We start from the raw sequence: 16,774 nt of genomic DNA on the forward strand, positions 1-16,774 counted from the left end.
GAAAAATTAATTGAAAGTTCACGAACAGATGGAGAAATGAGTACAAATACTGTCCAAGAAGCCAAAGAAGATGGCGAACTTTCTGATGACGATATTTCTTTTGATGAAGTTTTATTTTTCAGTCAAACACTCCACGATGACAGTGCCAGAAACATAACAGGGAACATCCAACGGCAACAGGAACAGGCTGTCCAAGAAACTATTGGAAATGTAAATAATATGCATAAAGAGATCAATAGAGGGCCTTACCATAACAGAAATAGAGGTCCACGTAACAAGAAATTTAAACCTGGACAGAACCTTCATCGCCAAAATGCCAATCAAAAATCTTTTAGTAGACCTAACATCAGTCCAAGAAACAACCTCTCACAATTTCGACAAAATAGCAATACCACCTGGCAACCGAACAGGAACTTCTATCAAATGGGTCCACAGCAAACACCAAGTTCAAGATGTATCCTTTGTCAAAGTAGAAATGCAAACATATTTTAATGATCACAGTTAACATGACCCATTTGTTCCAAACTTAAAACACGTTTGGTTTAATATTTCTGTTTTCAGTTCATGAATTGATATTTTGATATTTAGTATTGTTTTGAAATTTGTTTTATTTTCATTTACAATCTAACTAGGTCCTTTTTCAGGCCAGGGGTAATCGTAATCTGTAATTGTAATATCAAAAAATAATTTTCAAGTAGGCCTTTTCAGATGTTTAAATATAATCTATAAGCTTATCAAATTTTTTCAGTTTCAAGTTATAGTCTTGTAATTGTTACCCTAGTCATGATTACTTTGAGATTACTCTTTCAATTGTTTTGTATTTGATTTAGTGCGTAAGCTTCTAGTAAATAAGCATTCTTATTGAATTTATCAACAACAAAAAATTGAAGATGTATATAAATTATTTGTTCAGCCTATCACTGAGTGCGTGGTCTATTCCAAAAAGTGAAAAAAAAGGAAATTTGAAAACCTTCACATCTAAATGCTAAGATCGAATACTTTTTTGTATCTAGAATAAGCTTATAGAATTTAACTTTCCATGGTATTAGATTAGTCTAATTAAGTGATTGAGTAGCCTACCTGCTTTTTATTCCTTAAATCACTCAGTTGGATGGATGAAAGGCAAATTTTCTTCAAATGCTGCAAAAATGAAGAAACCCAGCGAAGAAAACTTTGAAGATTTGTTAATGCAACATAAAAAGATTCAGGAACAAATTGCTTTGCTTGAAGAAGAAGAAGAAGATGAGCCACTTGTTACTAAAGTGGAAGATGATGCTACAGATGTAGAAATAGTTAAAGTTGAAAGGCCAAATTCAGAAAATAATCAGAACATTGCACCAAAAGCTCTGACAAAAAAGGTGAGTACTTGTAATTCTAATCATGCATCTATGTTAATTAAAGATATGTTACCTTATTTTTGATAAATTGGTGTTTCTATTATCATTATGTTCTTATTGCATATGATTATAAATCATAAATGTCCATGTATGTGCAGTATGGATAAACAAAAAAAAGACTTTTTGACCTTTCTTGATCGGTTACTTATTGAATTCTGCTGATGATTCTCTTCTAATTTAGCTAATTATGAATTGATTATGGACATGTGAGACAAACTGGTATTTTTCCAAGTCATTAAAACACCTCTACTTTCTATTCATATAAGTATTAGCATTTTCATTTTCATAAATGAAAATAAGGGAACTCATCTTTAATTATGCTTATTCCTGATGACAACGGGCAAGGTATTTGAAATTCTTCAACTAGTCTCTTGCAGTCAGTTATACAGGTTGGAAGAGCTGACGTGAAAAAAGTGTTTGATGGGAAAATAAACTTCGGACCTTTAATCTCATTTCATTTTCTTTTTGGTAATTTTGATTTGATTGATTTGATTGATTTTCGTTATATTAAGGATGATGATGATGATGATGATGACGTTAATTTAGCTGAATTGAGAAGATTGGCTTTAGCTGCAACATCTAAGACATTGACATCTACCAATAAACTGCAAACAACTCCATCTGATCTTGGTGCCCAACGCCAGCGTCAAGTTAGTGGTCAGAGCAAGAAGAAACCATCACCAAAAGTCTTGAAAAATAACACTTTCAAGCGAATGGCGTCTGTTGAGAAAAAAAGGAGATCTCTAGAGGGTAGGCTTAATATCTTTTAAAGCTCAGAAATTTTCTAAGAATTTCATTTGTGTTTTTTCCCTCTGAATTTTCATAATATGTGTTCTTTAAAATAAGCACAGCTTGCACAGATTTTGGTAGTCTGTAAAAAAAAAAAGCGGGATATATGTATCTAATCTTAGGTAAGTGAGATCTAAATAGTTTCTTTTAAATTGTGTTTTAGATAGAGAAAATTTTGTTACGCAGAGAACACCAGTGAATTCCGCTAGAAGACATCGACATTTTTCAGAAAGAAAGAGATCTGATATGGAGAGTGAAAAAAGAAAACGACAAGAATCGGAAAATCAGAAACGAGAAATCCAAAAAATTTTAACACTAGATGACCCGAATGAACAATGTCAAAGATTTTTGAAGTTATTAAATCATAAAAGAGATTCATCAAAGCCTGATGCTTTTGATATTCTAACCAACGAAACTATTGTAAGTTATTGTTATTTTTATACACCCACATCCGTCTACAATTGCTTGTTAACACTCGAGAAGGCACAATTCTTGATGGAATTTGACAAAACTTGGTGTGAGTGAGTGAGTTATTGCCCTATTTTTGAAAATATGATTAATTTCTTGCTTGTAAACACTCTAAATGGCACAATTCTTGACATATTTTGACGAGATTTGAAGAAATTTTGTATTATTAAACAAGGATGAACCCTAATGAAAATCAAAAAATGTTTTATAGGAGTTATGCACCTTGTGCTTGAAAACGCTTAATGTAACTTTTAGATCTTAAACACTAAAAGACAAATCTTGCCGGATTTCAACAAAACTGTAATATTGTTCAATATCACCCCAAAAAGTTCAAAAGAAGTGAAGGTTTAATATTGCATACTGGCGATTGTTACTGTACTGCCAAATATTTTTTTGTCAAAAACAAAGCTTCCAGTGGGCGTATATTACCTTGCCTGGCAAGCTATCTTTATAAATATTCAGAAGTCAATTTTAGTTTAAAAGATATGTTGGAAGGAGTAATCTTTTTCATGAACCTCATTTGTTTAACAGGGTCTGATTTTCAAAATGTTTTTCACCAAAACGGTTAAGTTTTTACCAAAACATTCAGTTTTCACCAAAACATTCAGTTTTCATCAAAACATTCAGTTTTCACCAAAACATTCAGTTTTCACCAGAATATATATTCAGTTTTCACTAGAATATATATTCAGTTTTCACTAGAATATTTACTCAGTTTTCACTAGAATATTTACTCAGTTTTCACTAGAATATTTATTCAGTTTTCACTAGAATATTTACTCAGTTTTCACTAGAATATTTATTCAGTTTTCACTAGAATATATATTCAGTTGTCACTAGAATATTTACTTAGTTTTCACTAGAATATTTACTCAGTTTTCACTAGAATATTTACTCAGTTTTCACCAAAACATTCAGTTTTCACTAAAATACTCATTTTTCAATCACACTTTCATCAGAAAGAATTCTTTTTCAAACCCCTGCAGTCATAATCAATAACATGGCATAATGTCTTAAGGTAAATATTTCGTGCAATTAAGGGTGCAAGTCACTGTTGTTCATTACTTATTGGTATTTTGAAGACCTAAATGTTTTGAAGAAATAGTTTTGATTTCATTTTCAGAATTATGGTTTGCCAATGAAGAAGAACTTGAAGTCTAATCGTAAGAATGATGTACCATTACAAGATAATTATGAAGAAGTAGAAATGGATATTGATAGTAATCCTAATTCTCCCATTACAACTGGTGCGTCTCAATTTTGAGATTTTTTGTAAATGACTCCACAAAACTGTCGGTTGCTATATATTGATAATGTTTCATTTTGACTCTTTACAGTTCCTAGTTTTATACTAATTGTCAGATGTAAGATTGCTGGAAAAAATCTTATCTTTTTATCTTGAATTTCTGTGTTTGATCTTTTTCTCATTTCTTATATATATCAAATTAATTGAAAATTGAAAATAATGTGAAGTACTAAAATGTTTTATTTGTATACAGACATATTTTTTGATTTACCTTTGATAAAGTGACATGTTTGTTTGTTTTAAAAATGATCAGGGTATATGAAATTCTGATAATTAAGATAATTTTTTTTCATTTATGACCAAAAATGCTGCCACCTTTCAGTGCTAGTCTAATGTATGATTTCAGGTGCTGCTAATCTAATAGAAGAATTCCATGATGCTGACTATCAGAGTGCAATGCAGCCAGTTCCTTTAATGGCAAGATTTGTCATGATCAGTTTTATGCTGTTCATGAATTATTTACACAAATTTATTTATTTATTGCAATACTTCGATGTATTTTGTTTATCCTGCAAGCGCCTACTCTCACAAATAAAAATCCCCCCAAAAAACCGAAAATGTTTGATACAATGCCAATTCTGTCAGATTGTTTGTAGCAAGTGGGGTCTACCACAGAAAAAATACGAAACAAAACATCAAATTGTTAGCCAAAAGGAATGACAGAATATAAATCACACATTATTCCTGTTTTAAATGATCTACATTGGCTTCGTGTTTGTGAAAGGATCAATTTCAAAATTTAATCGCTGACGTATAAGACCGTCAACAAAACTTCCCCATGCTATCTTCAAAATCTACTGTCATTATATAAGCCTAAACGTTCATTAAGATCTGAAGGCAAAATGTTGCTTGAGTTTTCTTCTTACAACCTGAAAAAATTTGGCTCCAGAACGTGCATCAGTTATTTGGAATAAATTACTGAAATCAATTCGACAATGTGAATCTGTGTCTGCATTTAAATGTAAAGTGAAAACTTGGTTGTTTGGTTCCTAATCATTAACTCACCAATGGAGATCACTGGAGTGGGCCTTGAGAAATTCCACGAGGATTTAATTGCTGCGCAATATGAATATCGTCATTATTATTATTATTATTATTTTAAAAAGGTTAATTAATTTCTCATCGTTAATATTTTTTCATTTCAATTTCCAGAGTATAGAATTTCCAGAAGATTATTATTCAAGTGTTAACTCAGAACAGCAAAACAATGGAGCTACCTGGGTACAAGATCCTGTATATAACACCAACTCAGTGTATCCAGGGCTTCAACAAACCACATCTTTGATTCAGTCTACATCTCTGATTGATGGTGTTCCTCTAATGATTGACCCCCCTCCCCCACCACCAGATGTACCTCCAGAACCTGAAGAAGAACCCAGGCCACCACTTCCTCCTCTAGAAGATGATGATGAAGAAACAGCATTAATGAGAGAACAACTTCTTAAGTCTTTGATGGAGAAAAGGAAGGAAAAAGAAATGGTAAGCATTTTCTTAAAGGAATTTTATGGATTCATCCTATTTTGCACGAATTCTGTTGTTTAGATATAAATGACACCAGGTAAGCCCACTAATGAATATATACTCATTTTGGCCAAGTTTGAAAACATGAATTTTTGGACATCCTTAGAGGTAGTATTCTCTAGAGACAGTTGCTATAGCAACAAGATAGCTTGTTTTAAGGCCAATGATGAAAAAAAAAAAGAAAGGAACAACTATATTTTACAAGGTGACAACATCACAGTTAAGGATCCTTTCTACTAGCTGGTCCTTGGCCAAACATCTTGACATTGATCTTTCCCGGATTATCCGTACCCATTTACAGCTGGGTGGACCTGAATTATGAGTGAAGATGACTTATTCAAGGTCATCGGACTTTCACACGCCGATGGAGATCGGAACCCACACGCCATCCATGGGATCCATGATATAAGTACATTGAAATGTTCTGAAAATCTAGAAAAAATGACATTTAGATTAAAAAAAAAAACAGCCATAATTTTTATCACTGAAATGAATAACTGAACTGGGATAAACTGACAGATGCAAAACCAAAAATTTTATAAAAATAATCCTTCATTTTGTTAGTATTAAACTTATTTGTTTGATAATGAAACTGTTCCATTTTCAGAAAAATAAGAATGTGTCTGTTACTGTACAGGAAGCTGCTTCAGTTACAAATTACGATAAAGGGGTGACAGACCCAAAAACAATGGCAGAATATGGCGAAGTCTTTCCTGTTACAAGTTATGATAGAATCGTTCCTGAAACAAGTTACGATAAAGAGATTCCAGTTGTAAGATATGATCCAGCACCAATGCCTTCCCAAATTCAGAGAACCGCAGTATTTAATGATAGTCCTACCTACAGTCCAACATATAGTACAATATATACTACTACTACTATACAACAAGTTACTTATAATCCTTATTCTACTTTATCATCGGTAAGTTTCATTAGTTATCAACTCCTGTTCAATGAGTGCGGTTAATTAAAAGTACTTATGAGGTGAACAGTTTTGGTTACAAAATGAAAATATGAGACAAAATTTATTCACAAAATTGTCATTCTGCACAATAATAATGATGACCTTCATGGTGCGTTTCATGCTGTTTCTTGTTCCATACATGATCTGACGAAATTTTTTTAGCTCTTTAAATCTGGCCCTACCTTTTCCTCAGACTTGATATACAGATGTGATAACATCACGATTAAGGCCAGACTCAAAAGGCTTAACTTACAGAGTAGTACAAAGCCTACACCTGGACTGTATTGCGGTACAAGGTGAGGCACAGAGAATTGCAGAATGTCCGAAAATGTCCTAGTGGATTCATTAATGGTGCAGCTTTGTATCGATTCCAAAAGTTTTGCCGAATTTGATGATATCACATCTGTCCGAGAATGGGGTAGGGCCAAATTTGTCAGGTTTATCATAGATAGTGAGCACTTATATCAGACTGCAAAAGTATGAAAAAAACAACAGGTTTTCTTCTATTCACCTGCTTATGGATGTTTTCATTCCTTTTTAGTTGCCAAAACATAAACCAGTTGTGATAAATATGTATGATAGTTCTAGTGAGGAAGATGAAGATTATATGATGAATGTCAATCATTTACCTGCCCCGCCTTCAACTTCCTTATTAGGTGGTTTAGATGATTTCTTAAAAGAGGCTCGCAAGTCTGTTGAGGTAAGTTTAAAAGTTTTTTGAATATACATGACATTGTCTATATTTGATAAAAAAAATATTTGTGAGTCTCAACATGTGTACAATTTGAAAGGACTTATTTGACAGATTTATCTTTATGTATGTACAGTCTGGATAAACAAAAAAAGACTTTTTGACCTTTCTTGATCAGTCACTCATTGTAATTCTGCTGATAATTCTATTCTTATTGAGCTAATTATGAATTGAATTATAGACATGTGAGACAAACTGGTATTTTACCAAGTCATTAGAACACCTCTACTTTCTATTCATATAAGTATTAGCATTTTCATTTTCATAAATGAAAAAAGGGAACCCATCTTTAATATCTTGACTATACAAAATTGATAAATATATGAAACATGAAGCAACAGTCTCAATGAAAGTTTTTTTTACTATAATAATCATTCTTTATTTTGATCATTTCAATTGATACAAAATTATCATGACTTAAAGTGTTTTGGTGTTGATAATTTTAGGTGAATTCTGCTGCAGAAAAAACAAAAATACAAATGTTGAAAGTAAAAGAAGTACAAGGTTTTGAGAAAGAAATGTCAAAACAAAGGTTGGTAATTTCTCAGGCTTACTTTAAATTTTGGTCATCATTTTTTTTTTTTTATCAAACCACATCTCAATCTTCATTGTTCTTAATCAAAATTGGATTCAAATTTGGGGTTTTTAGTAACAAATCAGAATTAATACTACCCTACTTAATCAAGTATTTGACATACTAATCTTAATGTTTTGGTGAATATTTTCATTGCCCTCTGTGCCCAGGGGAATCATGTATGTAGAACACTTAAAAAGACTGGATGATATGTAAAATCCAATGGTGTTTTTTTTTAACGTCTTAATTTTTTTCATCTCAAATGTATGCAGTATTTAGTGATGGATATTGTGCAAGTACAGTGGCAGCGGAATTAACCTACTTTGTGGGAATTGCCAATTGTCCAGGGCTCTTTAATGTTCATAGCCTTTAGCACACAGGGCCTCGATTTACAACTGCACGCTTTTTCCATGTCAGCCTGTCTACCTTTAACAACTAAGTTGAAAATCTGAAGGTATTATATTACCCTTTGCTAAGTTTGAACCTTGAATCTTCTGGTTAGCCATTGCTAAGAACCTTGGAAGGTATAGATAACTTTGTATATTAATATTTTTATGTTCTGTATTTAGAGAAATGATAACTAAAGATCAGACGATGTTAAAATTATATACTGGTAGAGCTAATAAATATCTAACTAGTTTAAAAACAGCTACAGATAAAGTCAAGTCTTTACGTGAACAGTTGTTAGCAGCAGAGAAAATAGCACAAGCTAATAAACAACAACTAGAGCAAGCCAAAAAACAGGTTAGTTGTATGTTATTTTATAGATTAGCATGAATAAAAGCGTTGTTTTGATATGCTTTTGTATCTAGACAAGGTAATGTATCAGTCGAATTAAAATTAGACTTAACTTCTGTTCGTATTTTATTAGTTTCGTTTCAAATGTTTTATTAGCTATTAGCTTTGAATGTAACCACTACAGTAAGGTCTAACACTGTCCTTCTTGACTTTTCATTCTGTTAACCTTTGCTTGACCTTTGTTTTTATTAGACTAGCTTATCAAGTCCACTAGTCTAGTCTAACCTCTCAGAATGCACCTATTGACCTATTGCGCATCACATAATCCCGTCGCTGGAAAGGGCAGCCACGTGATTGGTTAAAACAGAGGTCAAGCAAAGGTTGAAAAGTCAAGAAGGACAGTGTTAGACCTTACTGTAGTGGTTACATTCAAAGCTAATAGCTAATAAAACATTCGAAATGAAACTAATAAGATAAGAACAGAAGTTAGGTCTAATTTTAATTAGACTGGTAATGGATGAGTTTGATTTTTGGATGAAATTTTGATTGAAAATTACCCATGAATCAGAATAAATTCAATGTATAATGTCTAATCCCAACAATCTAAAAGTTAGTTAATAAAGATTATTGATTAAGGCTTAGAAATTGGATGAAAATTAGTATTCTTATGTATTGATGAGTTAAAATGCTAAAGTGATGCCTTTTCAAAAGATTAATGCTGCTATAAATTTTGTTATTGTGTGAACATATCATGTTTTTGTTAATTCTCATTCCAAATTTGAATGTATGTCTTGCCTACCTGAATTTGAAAGTGTTTGAAGGAAATGAAATGAATGGAGTTTTACGTCCTACTTTTCTTCACCATGTGGGCTAATGAAGACGGTGCAAGTGTTCAAAAGACCAATAATTTATATTATTTTTAGGCCCATCAAGTAAAAGACAGATTATTAAAAAGCAAGGAAAAGTTAAAAGAGTTAGAAGAAAAGACCATGGATCTTGGTAATGAAGTTTATGGAGAGAGATATCAGCCACGTTTGATAACAGTACAGAAGCCAACAGCTAATAATAATAAAAATAATGGCAATAAACAGAAACGTAAAACAGCTAATATTTCTATTACTGTGAACAATGATGTAAGTGATTTACATATTCTACCTAAGCAAATTAAACATTGTTCAGGTTTTTACTCATGAGATTGCACCTCCAAAGTGTAGGGGAACAGCAATAAGATTTTGAATATGAAAAATAGAAATGTATTTGCGGCAGTTATACCTCATTCGCTAGGCAACCTTTTTTCAAATGTAGCAGAAGATCACATTTGCATTAAAGAGACTGATAAGACTTGATAAAAGTTCAAAATTGTGTTTCTTGTTTTCAGCTTGCTGTAAAGAAATCCAAGTTGGATAATAATGAATTCTCCCAAAACGTGAAGAGTAAAGAAAATGCACCACCAGTCAAGTTACATCCAAAGAAAGCCTTAGCAGCTGAGAGACTGGTGCAAGAGAAAAAACGTCTGCAACAGTTGGAAAAAGAATATGCTGAAAAGATCAGAGCACTGAAAGAAGCTCAAGCAGTCAAAGCCATCCAAACTGGCGCAAGTTTGAAATCCAAGAAAAAATTCAAAAAACCAACGTCACCAGAGGTGGATTTGGATGCTATAAAACTTGGAGGGAATGAGTCTGTGGGAGAGATGTGTTTACCTAAACCCAGACGACGTTCCTTAGCAGACATGAACTCCAGTACCAAACCTAATGTAACTACTCCTGACAAACATAAGTCATTTTTTGCTGCAGCACCTACCAAGGTACCCACACCTATGACATTAAAAATACCCAGTGGTAACCAACTGAATAATCTTTGTAAACTTCAGGTAAACTCATACAAAACATACTTTTCATGTTTCATCATTGAAATTTTGGATTCTTTACAAGACTATGAACATATTCTCACCAATCAAAAGTATTGCCTCAAATTTTACTATTTGCTGCTTTTGAGACAATGGAATGCAATTATGCTTATATTTATAGATCACACATTAAAGAATAGGAAATAAGTTGATGAATTAAGTCAGATGTAATATTGGACAGTGTTTTATGACGTGTAACTTGATTCATGCATGTATATGATATCATTTTCAGCTTAAATTTAATTATGAGTCTGGTGTAATAAAAGGCCTTCAGATTAGAATTAAAATCCCACTGTTTTTTTTTATCATAGAAAGAAAAGATTGAGAAGATATTAAAAAATAGTAAATCTATAACATGGTGTGTGAGAAGACATAATAAACAATATCCTGCTATATCTTCCCCTGTTATACAGGTAATTATTTTATATAATAAATCTATAATAGATATAATAAACAATATCCTGCTATATCTTCCCCTGTTATACAGGTAATTATTTTATATAATAAATCTATAATAGATATAATAAACAATATCCTGCTATATCTTCCCCTGTTATACAGGTAATTATTTTGTATAATAAATCTATAATAGATATAATAAACAATACCCTGCTATATCTTCCCCTGTTATACAGGTAATTATTTTAGGTAATAAATCTATAATAGATATAATAAACAATATCCTGCTATATCTTCCCCTGTTATACAGGTAATTATTTTAGGTAATAAATCTATAATAGATATAATAAACAATACCCTGCTATATCTTCCCCTGTTATACAGGTAATTATTTTATATAATAAATCTATAATAGATATAATAAACAATATCCTGCTATATCTTCACCAGAAATACAGGTAATTATTTTATATAATAAATCTATAATAGATATAATAAACAATATCCTGCTATATCTTCACCAGTAATACAGGTAATTATTTTATATAATAAATCTATAATAGATATAATAAACAATATCCTGCTATATCTTCCCCTGTTATACAGGTAATTATTTTATATAATAAATCTATAATAGATATGATAAACAATATCCTGCTATATCTTCCCCTGTTATACAGGTAATTATTTTATATAATAAATCTATAATACATATGATAAACAATATCCTGCTATATCTTCACCAGAAATACAGGTAATTATTTTATATAATAAATCTATAATAGATATAATAAACAATATCCTGCTATATCTTCACCAGAAATACAGGTAATTATTTTATATAATAAATCTGTAATAGACATAATAAACAATATCCTGCTATATCTTCACCAGAAATACAGGTAATTATTTTATATAATAAATCTATAATACATATAATAAACAATATCCTGCTATATCTTCCCCTGTTATACAGGTAATTATTTTATATAATAAATCTATAATAGATATGATAAACAATATCCTGCTATATCTTCACCAGAAATACAGGTAATTATTTTATATAATAAATCTATAATACATATAATAAACAATATCCTGCTATATCTTCCCCTGTTATACAGGTAATTATTTTATATAATAAATCTATAATAGATATAATAAACAATATCCTGCTATATCTTCACCAGTAATACAGGTAATTATTTTATATAATAAATCTATAATAGATATAATAAACAATATCCTGCTATATCTTCCCCAGTAATACAGGTAATTATTTTATATAATAAATCTATAATAGATATAATAAACAATATCCTGCTATATCTTCACCAGTAATACAGGTAATTATTTTATATAATAAATCTATAATAGATATGATAAACAATATCCTGCTATATCTTCACCAGAAATACATGTAATTATTGTATATTGTATGTGGACTTATAGCACTGTCGGTTAGAGTGTTGGTTCTTTACATAACGTCATTTGCATGGTTATGTTGAGCAAATGGCGGCTGTGGGTTCCGATCGTGATTGGCGGGTGAAAATCTGATTACCTTGAATAAGTCATCTTCACTCATAATTCCTAGTGAATAACATGGGAAAGATCAATGCCGAGAGGTATGGCCACGGACCAGCTGATAGAAAGGATCCTTAACGGTGAACCTAAGTTGTTATTCTTGTCAAATATAGAGCTTTCTTTTTCTTTCTTTTTTAAATGACAAAAATACTCTTTTCTACAAATTGATCATTATTAAAAATATATTCAGTAAACATTTTGTTTAAAATTAGACTTGTGCTTTTAGATAATATTAGGACCTTGTCTTATATAAAATAACCCTTAGACAAAACAACAAAATCAGGTAGAAAACGTAATCTTGTATTTTCAGATGAAAGGTTTAGATATACAGAAGAACAGTAAACCAAAGATAAAGGATACCAGCAGTGAATTAACTAAATTACCTTACACCAGTCCTTTATTACAGTTTCAAGCATATAGGTAAACATACTGAGTTAATTAAACAGTCTTCAGACATGGATCCAGTGATGGTTTTCCGCTCAAAAGTTGATAAAGACTTCTGCATTGCAAGCTGTTCTGGAAAGCTCGTCTGAGACCCTGTTAATTAATAGCTTGAGAATTTTGATAAATTGGTCAAGTTGCATATATTTCTGTTCTATACAGTATAATGAATGATACGAGAATGATCTAAACGCAATGACCTTGATCTTGAAGCGGCGGTGATTAATCAGCAGAATTTTGTTCAGCGATCTTTTGTTTTCATGTGATTTGATCCAGATTATCAATAAAATAAGCAATTATCTAATTGACGATAAGTGATTAAGATGAGTAGATGTCAGATTATACAGATTTTTCTGAGTGTTGGGACCACTGATTAGTGTTGTTATTCGGAATATACAGAGTTTCGGAGTACTCATAGTTTTTTAAACTAGCCTAAGAAGGAAATAAATCGGGACCAGAAAATGATGTCGGATTACGCAGAATGTAGGAATACTCAGATGTCGGATATCACAGAGTACAATGTACATTAAAGATTCTTAAGCAGTTGGAAATAAACTATTGCTGCTGTCCTGTCAATATTTGAAGTTATGGAATGATTAATTTATGGTAATTGTCTTGCAGATTGAGTTCATATTTCCGTACAAAAGAAAATAAGTCTATATTATCATCAACCTACAGTAATAAAATAGATATGAATAAGATTTTGTGTAGATATGACTTACAGGGTAAATGTAATGATGATAAGTGTCAGGGGTAAGTTAATATGAATAGTCTGTTCTAACTTGTGATTATTATGTATTTTGTGAACGAGCATCGCAAAGATTTCACACACCAACAAAAGTCTTCTTTTTTTTCAATACTCGAGATATTCAGACTTTTCTCACTTACATAAAAATGGTGTTTCTGATGAAATCGAAGGGAATAAGCCATCTTGTATTTCCAATTATTATAAACACTGGATGATCTTGCATGCAATGGACTACAATTGCACATGAAGATCACCACCTGCATCAAAAGAACTTGCACTGCTGCTTCGTGAAGGACATCAAATCACCTCCATTTGTGTGCAGAATTATCGTTCAACTTGAAACCTTATCCCCACAGATCGAAATCGACAAACACATCTGTAGTGGGCTCAATCAGCAGTCAAGGGTGCATCAGTGACATCTTTATACTTAGATATGAATAAATCCGCATTTCAATATCATGTGTGATAGAAATAAACTTTGACTATAGAACATTTCTAATTGTGTTCAGCATTTTGGGTGAAAACGACCTTTGTAGTTTTATTATTTTAGACATGATTATTATTTATTTTATCTATATATTTCAGCCAACACATTAGAGATACTGTATTAACAGATAAATCTATAATGGAAGATATTGTTTCAAACTGTCCAAAATTAGCAGGAATTACCAAATCTACCCCAATAGAGGAATATCCTGCCTATATTAGTAAGTTTATTGGTATTTCTACCTTCTTCCTGTTTAAATCAATTCCAATTAATGATAAAGTGAGATTTCAAAAGAAATTTTGATTTTTTTCATAGTTACAATTGGCCACATTTCAATCAAAATACACCAGTACAGTGATATAAATAGCATGATTTTGCTTCAGATTGCTTTTCATAATTTTATATCTTTTTGACCAGAACCATTGCCCTTATAAGGAGTGGTATCACTTCACGTAACAGAATATGAATAAGGACAAAGTCTGTTAAAAATGGTACCAGTCTGTCCAATAGTACATTAGACTAATGAACATATATTTTTAGGTAAATATGTAGATGGTATAATAAAACAACATGGTAATAAAATGACCAATGATCAGATCTGTTTATTATTAATATCTAAAGTCAATGAGGCTTCTGGACATGGTAAGATTGGTTTTTTAACTTCATCCATAAGTATGTATTTGCTGTCAACCGATTAGAAAAATCTGATAAAAATATGGACAGGATACTTAAAACCTTGTAAAGCAGCTATTCTCAAACACTTTTCAACATAGTTATGTTTCTTGTTGTTACTAAATCAACTCTGTTTAAAGGGACAGGTGTGCCATTTTTGGGGGTTGATTTTAGTCTTGATATATGTAAATAGTCTTCTGAAGTACTAGAAATGTATGAAAATCACATAATTCCTTTAAAAATATTTCAAACAAAGGAATTTTACTCACTTTTCCTATATATGTCTTTTTTTATATAACACAGAGTATCTTACAATGACGAGTTGTTATTTTAACATTCAAACTCAGTTAATTCTGTACACACATGGCTTTGAAGGCACAAATATCGACATTATTACTGATTAGCTCAGCTAAAAAATTCCAGTTTCTGTTACTAAAGTATGATTGGTCAAAAAAATGGTCTACCTGTCCCTTTAACATTGTCTAAGAATTTTATACAAACTGTTAATCAGTATTTATATACAACCAATAAAAATCATATTCATTATGAAATACTTACTCACTTACGATTGATATACTTCTTCATGTGAAAATATGTTGTTTTGGATTTCGGGTTTCATTTGCAGTTGGGATCTTTAATACTTCCATTGGTTGATAAATTTCATTCACTTTATTCATTTAATTTGTTAAAATTCTATTTACTCAGCATATTCACATGGATATTTTTCAGTGCCTCCATTTACAATGTTTTATGAAAGTAGAAACTGGAGACCAACTGCAGTAGAAGAAAACTGTACTGCACTGACTAATTATAAACCTGAAATTCCAGCAAGTAAGACAATTTTCTCCTGATCAGAATTTTTTTTCCTTGCTCTATGGAGTGATTCTCAGCAACACTCATAAAGATCTAATAGCAAAATACATCAACTTCAAAAACTGTGGTCAAGAGCATTACCTATAAATTCAAGGTGTAGGTATACACCAATTTTAAGTTAAATTACCGTAGTTATGTTGCTGAGAGTGGTTATTTTTTGTGTTTTTTTTATTTGGGTAATTTTTAACTTAACCATGATACCAACATAGTTACACCTCAATTTTTAGGGCTTAAACGGAAGCTGATGCGGAACTGCTCTCTGTATTTCAGATATAAATACAAGATTAAAATCTGAAGATGATATTATTAAAGAAGAAGATATAAGATATTTTATTAAAGATGATAATGAAATGTTAGATATGGAGAGTGGAGTATTAGATGACCCTACTAATATACCTTTATGGATTAAACTGTCCTATAAAAAACTCAATGATTCTGATAGGTGAGTGGTCTTGGTTGCTGATTTTTGTCACTGACTAGAGTCTTGTCATGAGTTTGACATTATAAATCCTATAATCTCTATATAAACCATGTCGTATTGTGGAAGCACACAGGAGATTTTACTCAATAAGACCGTTCATGTGCCCACACCCTTACCTTTAAAAATTTCCAATGTTATACGATATAAAGTGGTGAAAATGAACATGCAAGAATAAGGCAAGGGGAGGCTAAATAGCCCACATGTGATCTAAAATAGTGTTGCAAATACATGTACATACAATTAAACCAAAAACCAAACCTCATATCTGCTAACGGCTTTTTTGTTATTGTTTGGAATGTTAACTGAATATTAATGGCATTTTTTTTCTTGATTGGAACTAGAAAATTTATTTGAACCTGTTTCCATTCATTTCAGGAACAGCAAATCAAGTTTAGATAAGGCATTACATGTATTAGCTCGAGGTATTGAATCTAATAAGACTAATAGTGATTTGTGGCATCATTATTTATTACTATATAAACATCATGTTCATAGTGAGAAGGATATTGTAGAAATATATAATACAGCTTTACAATTATCACCCAGTTATGATATATACTGGATGGTTAGTATTTATTGTTTAATATTTATAAATGTCAACCCTCATACTATATAAACATATAACAAAACACAAGACAATGTTATGGAATATAACACACTTCTTTAATAAGATTA

At 31.2% G+C, this 16,774-nt stretch overlaps 2 protein-coding genes across 2 annotated transcripts in view; both read left to right on the plus strand.

The window, feature by feature from the left end:
• Positions 1 to 4,505, plus strand: LOTGIDRAFT_232275 (hypothetical protein; the record flags this gene model as incomplete). Its single annotated transcript, XM_009056336.1, has 6 exons — positions 1 to 454; positions 1,108 to 1,358; positions 1,910 to 2,147; positions 2,350 to 2,606; positions 3,778 to 3,901; positions 4,307 to 4,505. Coding segments are annotated over exons 1-6 (1,485 nt in total), but the record flags the coding sequence as incomplete, so codon positions are not given.
• A 462-nt stretch (positions 4,506 to 4,967) lies between these two features.
• Positions 4,968 to 16,774, plus strand: part of LOTGIDRAFT_232276 (hypothetical protein) — a gene marked incomplete at both ends in the record, with an annotated part of 21,167 nt that continues 9,360 nt past the window's right edge. Inside the window, 22 exons of the mRNA XM_009056337.1 lie at positions 4,968 to 5,066; positions 5,113 to 5,439; positions 6,089 to 6,403; positions 6,987 to 7,145; positions 7,643 to 7,728; positions 8,340 to 8,514; positions 9,432 to 9,641; positions 9,887 to 10,378; positions 10,726 to 10,827; positions 11,198 to 11,271; positions 11,377 to 11,419; positions 11,494 to 11,567; positions 11,599 to 11,641; positions 11,790 to 11,863; positions 12,117 to 12,159; positions 12,708 to 12,817; positions 13,460 to 13,591; positions 14,172 to 14,293; positions 14,614 to 14,715; positions 15,475 to 15,576; positions 15,889 to 16,060; positions 16,475 to 16,664. Of these exons, the coding sequence (XP_009054585.1) occupies positions 4,968 to 5,066; positions 5,113 to 5,439; positions 6,089 to 6,403; positions 6,987 to 7,145; positions 7,643 to 7,728; positions 8,340 to 8,514; positions 9,432 to 9,641; positions 9,887 to 10,378; positions 10,726 to 10,827; positions 11,198 to 11,271; positions 11,377 to 11,419; positions 11,494 to 11,567; positions 11,599 to 11,641; positions 11,790 to 11,863; positions 12,117 to 12,159; positions 12,708 to 12,817; positions 13,460 to 13,591; positions 14,172 to 14,293; positions 14,614 to 14,715; positions 15,475 to 15,576; positions 15,889 to 16,060; positions 16,475 to 16,664 (3,246 nt within the window). The remainder of the gene's footprint in view (positions 5,067 to 5,112; positions 5,440 to 6,088; positions 6,404 to 6,986; positions 7,146 to 7,642; positions 7,729 to 8,339; positions 8,515 to 9,431; positions 9,642 to 9,886; positions 10,379 to 10,725; positions 10,828 to 11,197; positions 11,272 to 11,376; positions 11,420 to 11,493; positions 11,568 to 11,598; positions 11,642 to 11,789; positions 11,864 to 12,116; positions 12,160 to 12,707; positions 12,818 to 13,459; positions 13,592 to 14,171; positions 14,294 to 14,613; positions 14,716 to 15,474; positions 15,577 to 15,888; positions 16,061 to 16,474; positions 16,665 to 16,774) is intronic.

The sequence above is a fragment of the Lottia gigantea genome (genome assembly GCF_000327385.1).
Source record: "Lottia gigantea unplaced genomic scaffold LOTGIsca_27, whole genome shotgun sequence".
Classification (NCBI taxonomy): Eukaryota; Metazoa; Mollusca; class Gastropoda; family Lottiidae; genus Lottia; species Lottia gigantea.